The sequence below is a fragment of the Pteropus alecto genome, unplaced genomic scaffold (assembly GCF_000325575.1).
Source record: "Pteropus alecto unplaced genomic scaffold, ASM32557v1 scaffold75, whole genome shotgun sequence".
NCBI lineage: Eukaryota > Metazoa > Chordata > Mammalia > Chiroptera > Pteropodidae > Pteropus > Pteropus alecto.
Window position 1 is genome coordinate 5,252,991 of NW_006440638.1, and position 10,463 is coordinate 5,263,453.

A 10,463-nucleotide genomic window follows, 5' to 3' on the forward strand; every position below is an offset into this window, starting at 1 on the left:
AGTTTATGAATTGCTATAATTTCTCACGGCATATGCTTCCCAAGAAAATTGTGGGAAATTAAACTAGTGCAGAGCATGAATAAGAACGCTAATTCATTTAAAACTGTTGAATTTCATAGGAATATTGGTTTATAGACCAAACACATAGAATTTCATATTCCCACTTTACCTACCAGATTTCTAACACCAAATATAAAACCTCAAATTGCTGAGATTAACTATCATGCACTACATTAAAATTAAGAATTTCTTACTTTATTGATAGAATTAATAATATTGAGTCTTTCAAAGAACCAAAGCATCATAAAAATGTAATTTTATTAATTATAATAAAAAGCGAGTTATAGCACATACAAAATATTAACTCTTTTTTTGGCACCACTTATTGAAACTCAACAGTAAATTGAGCTGGATGTTTTTTCTAACTTCTAGAAAATTACTCAGTGTTGGGATTAAAGAGCACGGGATATAGAACCAAGATTCCGGAAGTAAAAAGCCATTCCCACTTCCTTAGTGTTTTAACAGTGAGCAAATTATGTAACTTCTCCATAACATCAGCTTTCTCCTCTATAAAGTAATGATAAGATTAGCACCTATATATCATAGAGTTTCTAAAAGGATTAAAGGGGTTAACATTTATAATATACTTAGAAACAGAGCCTGGAAGATGGTATGTTTGTTAGAGGCTATTATCATAGATTATATTCAAGATCATAGAAAACACAATTTCCTAAAACATTTGTATTTTACTTTAAAAGTAAACCTGACTTAGAAGAATCAGAGTAATTACTTAGCAAACAAAACTATTTTACCGTTTTAGTCTTTTGTGAATTTGTCATTTGTTAATCACATTAAGTAAAATAGAAGCAGAGTGTTATTATTACTATTATTTTTTAGGATTGTTTTATGTATTTAAATTACCTGACTTAAATATTCCAACCCTGGTGGACAGTCTGATGGAGGTGGTGGTGCTGGCATCTGTGGTAGTCCTGCAGATCCACCTGGCTGATGATACATGGGTTGGTGTTGAACAGGAAAGCCCACTGGGCCAGCATCTGCCTGGGTTCCGGGATAGGCACCCAGTGGCCCAGGGTAGACTGTCTGTGTCCCAGGAAAGGCAGCTGGTGGGCCGTGGTAGCCAGTATGTCCTGGAGGTCCTGAAATATGAACAAGTGAAATAATTTGTAACTGCATTGAAAAATGGAATCACTGGCTCTTTTAGAATTACCTAAGTTATCTGCAAACTGAAATTTCAGTTTAGAATTCCTGTTTCTATGAACCTTAAAGTTTATTTTTATTTTTCAGAAAAATTTTTCAATGAAATATCTGTGGTTTCCTGTTGAATGGTTTAGAACTGAATACAGTTGGCCTAAGCCTTACAGTTCCATTGAATGGTTTAGAACCGAATACAGTTGGCCTAAGCCTTACTCTTATTATTCGAAAATCATCTGAAAATATGCTTGAAACCTAAGAATGGAAAAGAAAATCAACAATGATCTAGAGTCATTTACATAAACGTTATGGAACGTCTTCATGGATAAAAGAGATGACATTGAATAGAAGGCCCAAAATAAAGATTTTCAGCCAGAAGTTTTAGAACCAAGATCTCTATTAAAAAAAGAAAAAAGATAAAAAGGTAATTCTGGAATTCCAACAAATGGTATCTCTGGTATGTATAGCTGGGGATGGTTTTGGTTTTGTTCCCTCAAGGCATATTTGGCAAGGTCTGAAAATGTGTTTGGCTGTCGCAACTAGAGAGAAGGATGATACTGCCATCTGGTGGATAAAGGTCAGGAATGCTAGTAAATATCCTAAGATGTCCAGGGAAGCATCCTAAAGAAAAGGAATTACTCATCTCAAAATATTATTGTGCTGTTTTTGAGAAACCGTGATATAGAGGTAAAGGCATGTCATTTCTTCCAGTACTGTTCAGGTAATTTCTTGGCTTCACAATTTCCCTGGAGTTTTAATCCATGGTGTATTCCAATTCTAAAAGCCTCTACATGGAAACAACAACAACAACAACAACAACAACAACAACAACAAAACACTAGAAGAAAACAAGACAAAACAAAATAATCCATTATGATATTTAGGTGACAAATCTAAATTTCAAATTTTAGGACCTTCAGCTCTCTGGAAAAATAGTTTGAGAACCAAGAAAGGTAAGAAGTTGTAATGGGCAAAATTGTCTCAAGTGTTTAATAAGCACAGTAGAGGACAAATATATACAAATGTATACTCTATTTTCCACATGAATTTTGACTACAGTGAAGCTTCATAAGCTTACATGTGTAGTGCACAGAGTAGTACTTCCATAGGAATGCAATATAATTTCAAAGAACTGTGTTCTACAATATTTTAACAGTGAAGGCCTTGCAAAATTTAATACTTAGAATAGGCAATTTGTAAATACTTTTAAATGGAACACTGATGAAAAATACATACACCATTAAAAGTAAGACTTTGAATAGAGACTGAAGCATATGCTAATTTCTTTTAAATAGTATAGCTTTGGATAGTTACAGTCAAGATGACTGAATAGGATCATTGAGTGTTGGCTCCCTCTCAGGATCACATCAAAATTACAACTAACCTACAGAACAATTATCAATGAAAATCACCTGCAGTCTATCTTAAAAGAAGTTCTATAATTAAGGATATATAGAAGCCACTTCGAAACTGGTAGAAGGGGTGGAGTTGTAAAATAAACCATACCCACAAGTGATGGTTAAGAATCAAGAGGGATACCTCAGCTGAGGAGGTCTCCCCAGAGGTACATGGAGTCCCAGGTTCACACTGGACTCTCCAGTCTGGAGCATGAGTGCTGGGAAAAGAAGTCTCCACAACCTCTATCTGAAAACCAGTGGAGTTTGTGATTGAGTGAAACAAAGAGCTGTGGCAGTCTCAAGTATTCCTCTTAATAGGCCTGCATGGACTTATTTACTCTGAGTTTCAGCTCTGGTGCATCAGCTTAGAACTCACTAGGGACATAAAGGCAGAAAGTGAATTGTCTGGCTCCAAGGAAGGGCTGAAATAGCAGCTTTCTACCAGACAGATTCTCTGGTAAAATCCATTGTTCCTTTGTAGAGCCCTTCCTGCTCCTGGCATATAGACACAGGTAACTGCCATATTTGAGTCACCATCAACCTGGCTAATACTGGTCATCCAGCCCTGGTGATTCCTCAGCCACCAAACTTTTGGGCCCATCCAAGCCACTTCCAGCAGCTCTTCTATTAAAATTGGCCTCTCTTGGCTCATTATGAGAACTTTTCTAAAAACTCTCAAAAGTTCACAACCCCAGTCAAGCAGCATCTGCCCTGACATGGCCCATACCTCTTCCTGAGCAGCCCCAAGCCTGGCACTAGTGGCAGCTGGCCTTAATTTACATATTAGCCTCTTCCAGGCACCTCCAAGCCCAGCACAGGTAGAATACATCTGCAAATCACTTTTGGCCCCTCCTAGGAGGCCCCAGGGCCAGCATGTTTTGTGACCACTTCAGACTGAGCCTAAGCATCATCCTCCTGCCTCTACAAATGACTTATCCAAAGAGAAGACTGGGCAGGCACCAGAGCCCTGCTAGGGCAAATCCTGCTCTATAGGGTCAGCCCCTGAACAACAGCTCCTCCATGGTAGTCACAACCAATCCTAAAAATCAATTATACTGAGTGTGAATCCCTCCCATTGATGTGCAAACAGTAACTAAGTCTCAATTACTACAGGAGGGCACACACAACCCACACAAAGGACACACATCTGGAGCACCCAGATAAAATGACCAGGGAGTCTGTGTCACTGGGCCCTTAGGACACCTATTATATAAGGCCACTTTACTAAGAAATAGCAGCTATATCTCATACATTAAACAAACACAGAAAGGCAGCCAAATTGGAGAGACAAAGATACACGTCCCAAACATAAGAATAGAACAAAGCTCCAGAAAAAGAACTAAACAAAACGGAGACAAGTAATCTACCAGATGCAGAGTTTAAGGTGCTGGTGGTAAGGATGCTTAATGATCTCAATGAGAACTTCAACAAAGAGATATGAAACATAAAAATGGAGAAAAATCATAAAAAAGAACCAGTCACAAATGAAAAATGTAATAACTGAAATAAAGAATATTAGAGGGAATCAACAGTAGATTAGATGATGCAGAGGACTGAATCAGCTATTTTTAAGGTAAGGTAGCAGAAAACGCCCAATCAGAACAGCAGGAAAAAAAAAATCCAAATATTGAGGACAGTTTAAGGGGCCTCTGAGCCAACATCAAGCATACCAACATTCACTTCATAGGGGTACCAGAAAAGAAGAGGGAGAATAAGGAATTGAAAACCCATTTGAAGAAATAATGATGGAAAACATCTCTAGACTTACAAGCCCAGGAAGCACAAGAATCTCAAATAAGATGAACCCACAGAGACCCACACCAAGACACACCGTAATTAACATGCCAAAGTTTAAAGATAAAGAGGGAATCTTAAAAGCAGCAAGAAAAAAGCAGTTAGTTACCTACAAGGGAGTTCCGATAAGACTGTCAGCTGATTTCTCAACAGAAACTTTGCAGGCCAAAAAAGATTTAAAGTGATGAAAAGCAAGGACTTACAACCAATATTACTTTCTCCATCAAAGCTAATGTTTAGAATTAAAGAACAGATAAAGAGCTTCCCAGACAAGAAAAAGCCAAAGGAATGCATCACCACTAAACCAGTATTTCAATAAATGTTAAAGGGATTTCTTTAAAAAGGATAAGAATAAATATTAAAAATATGAATAATAAAATGACAATAACTACATATCTGGCCACAATTAGTTTAAATGTAAATGGCTCAAATGCGCCAATCAAAAGACATAACGTGGCTAAACTGATTAAAAAAGAAAACCCTTACATACCCTCCCTACAAGATACTCACTTCAGATTTAAAAACTATGTATAGACTGAAAGTAAAGGGATAGAAAATATATTTTATAAAAATGAAAATGGAAAAAAGTTGGGGTAGCAATTGTAGTACCAGACAAAACAGACTTTAAAATAGGCTGTAGAAGAGATGGAGAAGGACCCAGTAATCCCCCTTCTGGGTATTTATTCAAGTAACACAAAACACTACTTTGAAGGGACACATGCATTTATGTGTTCATTGCAGCATTATTTACAATGGCTGAGATGTGGAAGCAACTTAGTTTCCATCAATGAATGAATGAAAAAAGAAGAGGTGGTACATATATACAATGGAATGTTATTCAGCTGTAAAAAATTTTAAAAAAGAATGAAATCTTGCCATCTGCAACAACATGGATGCAGATGGAATAAGTCAGATAGAGAAAGACAAATGTCATACGATTTCACTTATAGGCGGAATCTAGAAAGCAAGATAAACAAACAACAGAAACAAGCCCATAAAGATGAAGAGCGTTTTGATGGTTGCTGAATTGGGGGGCAGGAGGATGAGTGAAGATGGGAGGTGATTAAAAAGTACAAATTGGCAGTTACAAAATAGTCATGAGAATGTGGAGTATAACATGGGGAATACAGTCAGTAGTTTTGTAATAATTATGTGCAGTGTCAGATGGGTACTAGATTTTTCAGGGTGATCACTTCATAAGTTAAATAAATGTCTAATCACTGTGTTGTATATTAACTATAATTGAAAAAATAAAAATATGAAAATTAAAAAATTACTATAGCTTTTATAATTCATTCCTTTTACAACAAACAAATATTTACAGATGATCTATAATATAACTGACTTCCAGAATCAGAGAATACAGCTATCAGCAAGGCAACCTGCTCTCATGCAGCTTACAAGCAATTTTTGTGAGAAAGAAAATACATTTTTAACCCATTTCCCATTTGCCCTGCCATAACTCACAGATTACAGTCTTAACCTTACCCCTGAAGTTTGCCATGAAATAAATTGCTTTTATTATTATTTTCATATCACTCTAGTATATTGATATTCTTTGGATACAAATGACATCATTCTATTCATAGCATTCCGTTTTTAATAGTTCGATTGCTAAAAATGTCAAATCCTAGAAAATGTAGAATTCCTACACGGGTTGTGCTTTTTTGTCTAAATGGGGAAAGTTACCTAAAAAGATTTCGGATTGAACTGATGGAGGAATATGTGGGGGAAAGGGAAAAGTATCAAGTAGTTACTTTTAAATAGATAAAATTTAAGTTGAGAACTAAAAGATGAGAAGGGAAATGCTTTGTGTGGAAATCTGGTGAGAAATGTTCCAAGAGGAAGGGAAATCAAATGCAAAAGTCCCTGACTTTAGGAATGAATTCTGCATGATTGAGAGAGGAAGACCATGAGAGAAAGAATAGAAACATCTGTCAGTAAAGAAACAGGAGTGGTTCATCTAGGGAGCCCCTCAATAAGGAGTTTGGATTTTACTCCAAGTGTGGTTGACAGGCGTCAGAGAATTTCAAACAGAAGAGTGAGATGCATGGTCTAATTTATATCTTTAAAATTTTTTAGGAGTGCAGAGCACTAGGATTTAAAATGAGATATGCAGATGAAAATCCCTGCCCTCATTGTCTAATGGGAGAGAGAACTTTATACTCACCCCTACTGTAAGGAAATATAACACCAGTGTGACTGATTAATTAGAATTGGAAATAAGTCATTTGAAGAAAGGGACCAGAGTTGTATGACTATATTTGCCAAAGGAAGGTGTTTGGATGAGGAGAATGAAAGGGAAGGACTTGGGACAGCTTCCCTGAGGACCAAGGGATGAAAGGAGTTGAGTAGGTCAGCAACACAGAAAGAACAGTTCTGAGAGAAGCCCTAGGATACTAACAAACATAGGGCCTTTCAAGTCAGAGAAAAAGGACTGTCTATCTGAACAATAGAGAGCCAGGTTTAAGAGGCAATTAAAGGGAAGGCAGGGGAGCCCCCAGGACCTGGTGGCAAAATTAAACATTTAGCCTCAAGCTTAAAAGCAATGGGAAGCCAATAGAGGCTGAATACTCTTTGTAATATGAAGAGACTTGTATTTTTAAGCTCACTGGCTACAGTGCAAAGACTAGACTAAAGGCAACTGGGGATGTGGAGATGTGAGTTAATGCATAACAGTATCAGCATTACTGTAATCTTAAACTCTTGGAAAGAATGGATGATTGATTATCCCTCAAATCAATAGATTAGGCATATAGAATCACCTGAAATTTGATAATAGTTTTAGTTTATATTAAGTTCAATTGATTTAACATACTAATAAAGTTAGCAAATATTTGTCATTTATTATTTGTAGAGTTTTGTGCTAGATGTTTTTACATAAACTTTCATTTAATCTCCTAACCAAACTGAATTGAAAAATATTCTACTTTATAGATAAGAGGCTTGGAGGTACTAAATAGTTGTTTGGTGGGTAGCCCTTCTACTTGTAAATTTGGGTGCACCATAAACTATCCATTTAGTAAAGTTCTGGTCATTTTGATAACTGCATTTTTTGTATAAATGAAAATCCCTGAAATTTTTTATGAACTTGTTCAAAAAAATGTACTCCTTAGTATGTAGTGATATGATTGAAACACTTTTCTTACAAATGCAAGGCATGACATAGACTATCTACAAAAGGGAAGCTTTCACAAAGCTTTTACTACAAAATAAAAATAATAATTATCCCCAGGTGGATAGATTATATTGCTTGCAGCTTCATTTTAAGCAGTCGTCACTTTTTTTGTGTGACTCGCTGAATACCATTAACCTCATGTGCTTTTTACACATGACTCAAAAACATTCAAGGATAAATTTTCTAAATGTGATCACATGATCACAAGTTTCTGAAAATATGGATAATTAAAATATTTTGTTTAATATGTGTATTTGGGGATTTAAGTTATATGCAGCTTTATATTTCATTGGCTACATGTAAACTCACTATGATTTTTATTAACTCTATACAGTTACTATCCTGTATAAAAATTACTTCAATGATATTTATGATAATGTATAGGCAAACAATACAAATCAAGAACTAGGCTGCTAAGTTCTTTATTGCACTTTCAACAAAATGCACTATTGCAATAAATAGACAGACAGAAACATACCCTTTGGGAAATAACAGCAATTGATTAATTTTGGTTTTTATTTTTTAAACAAATATTTTACCTTGAAATGCTGCTGGAGGATTTTGAGGAGGATACTCAGTTGGTGAATTTGTTTCTGGGTGAGAAGCATTCATTTGCACATCTGTAACCCAAGAAGAGGTAAACATATATCTGCTTCAATAAAATATATGTTAGGAAGAAAAATACAATGTCTATAGATAAGTTTCATTTGTATGATCTTGTGCTATATTGAAAGAAAGTGAATTCTTCTCTTAACAAAAGCTATGCCTGTTATCAGAGTTATTTTGCAGTAGAATCCTGTTTCAAACAAATTCCCTTTTAAATATCATAAGAGAGTTGAGTTACCAGGGTTGATTGAATTTCTAATTTTCAAATATGCTTGATGAGTGTTCACTTCCATACTCTGATTTTGTTGGTATTAGAAAAAATATTGTTCTAAAACCACTATAGACTGTGAAGAAAAAGATAAATAAAACTAGGTGGATGTGAGGATGGTAATAGAAGGATTATGGATGATTTTAAAGATATCTATAATCATTACTATAGGGATTTTTTAAATATTTAAAATAATGTATCTATTTCTGTATTTAAATATCCTTTTGATGCTTGCTCTGGAACTAGGAAATTCCAATATGTGACTTATACAAATCATGACTGACTTAACTACAATAAACTAACACATTAAACATTGTTATCTGCTAATCAACGTGCCTAAAATAATCTTAATATATGTACAAATGGTTCAACTCTAGTTCTTCATATTTGTGTTTCTCTAGTCATTCATTTAGCAGCCAGACAATAAATATTTACTGAGAGTCTCCTGTGTCACCCATGAGTTAGGCTCTGGGGCTACATTGGTTCTGCCTTTATGGAACTTCTGGTCCAGTGGACACTACACTTATACCATGTTCTCTTCTCTTTCCTTATGACTTACTAACTGTAAATTCAAAAATTTCTTTTTGAATTATGAAGACATAGCATGAATATAGAAGAAAAAGTTGGTCAAAAGTTGTGATATTTTTCCTGTATGCTTCTCTTTCATGAACCTTCAAAGATCACTCAACACATGTGGTTTTGACAGGAAGACTGGACTGTGGATCCCCTTTCTCCTCCATTCAATTGGCTTCATAATAATGTCAGCAGAATGGAGTCCCTGGAGGCTATTCAAATTCAGGATACTGAGAATCCTCTACTTCCATATTGGCTTTTCTCTGAACAGACACTGCAAGATACCCTGAATTATCACAGATCTCTGATATACCACAAGCCATTCCATCCCAACCGTTCTTTCTGTTTCTCAGCTTCAGTTGAGTGGCCTAGCTCCTAGTTCTCTAGTTCTCAAGGCTCTGCCACAGCCTCTGCCCCCAACCTGTGTTGGTGATAACAGGATCATACTCAACAGATCTCAAGAAAACACACTTCAAGCCTGACTTAAAGACCTACCCTTGAGGAGTGATGTCAGAAATATGGCAGAGTGATAGACATCTCCAGATCTCTCTCTTTGAAACAACACTAAGCTGAACATCTAAAACTCAACAAAAAAAACACCCAAACTGCATATCAGCATATCTGAGCATGGAATCTGCACATAAGAGCTACCACAGGTAAGAACCCTGGGTGTCGGGCAGTAGACTGGGAGAAACAAAGAAGTTGCCTCTCGCAGCCAAAGCTCCCTGTAGGAGGATGAAAGAGGGGAGAAGGTGCTGTGAATTCCCTGAAGAGCCCTGCCTGGGATAGCTGGGAGCTAAACACAGCTGGCGGGAGTGCCCAGTCGTCTGGGCAGAAAGCAGAGAATGAGGATGGCAGAGAAGTAGGGATGGCAGAGAAACAGCAGTTGATTTTTACCAGTTGTGGTTGCAAAGCCGAGGCTGAGATGCACTTAGCATCCCCCAACCCAAAGTGCCCCTCCCCCCATGCCATCCAAAACTGAACACTGTGGAGCCCCAGGGGAAGTTGAGCAAATGCTACCAAAATCATCACTAACACTGACAGGGACTGAGACTGAGAGTAGTGAGTGTGATTAAATATCTATAAGGGGGAAAAAAAGGCATTATTAAAGCTTTATATAAAGCAAGGATCCAAGAAGCTTAGACGTCACCTACTGGAAAACAAAAGAAAAATGTCTTCTTTGCAACAGGCTAGAGAGACCTTTATATAATAAATCTTCTTTCTGGGAAAAAGAAAAAAAAGCAGAATACACTTCCATTAATGTCAAGGTTGAGAAATAGTCCATTAAACACCATGAACAACCAAGGTGACAAGGCATCTCAGGAAGGAAAAGAAAAATCTCCAGAAAATAAGCTTACAGACATAGAAATATGTGACTTAAATGACAGAAACTTCAGATGGTACTTCTGAAAAACCTCAGAGAGATCCCAAACAA

General features: G+C 36.4%; 1 protein-coding gene across 1 annotated transcript in view; it reads right to left on the bottom strand.

Annotated features, from left to right (window-relative positions):
• LOC102880525 (phospholipid scramblase 1) overlaps positions 1-8,193 on the bottom strand; it is a 27,909-nt gene extending 19,716 nt beyond the window's left edge. The window contains 2 exon segments of the mRNA XM_015593646.1: positions 885-1,157; positions 8,121-8,193. Coding sequence (XP_015449132.1) covers positions 885-1,157; positions 8,121-8,193 — 346 coding nt within the window.
• Between the last annotated feature and the right edge of the window lie 2,270 nt (positions 8,194-10,463).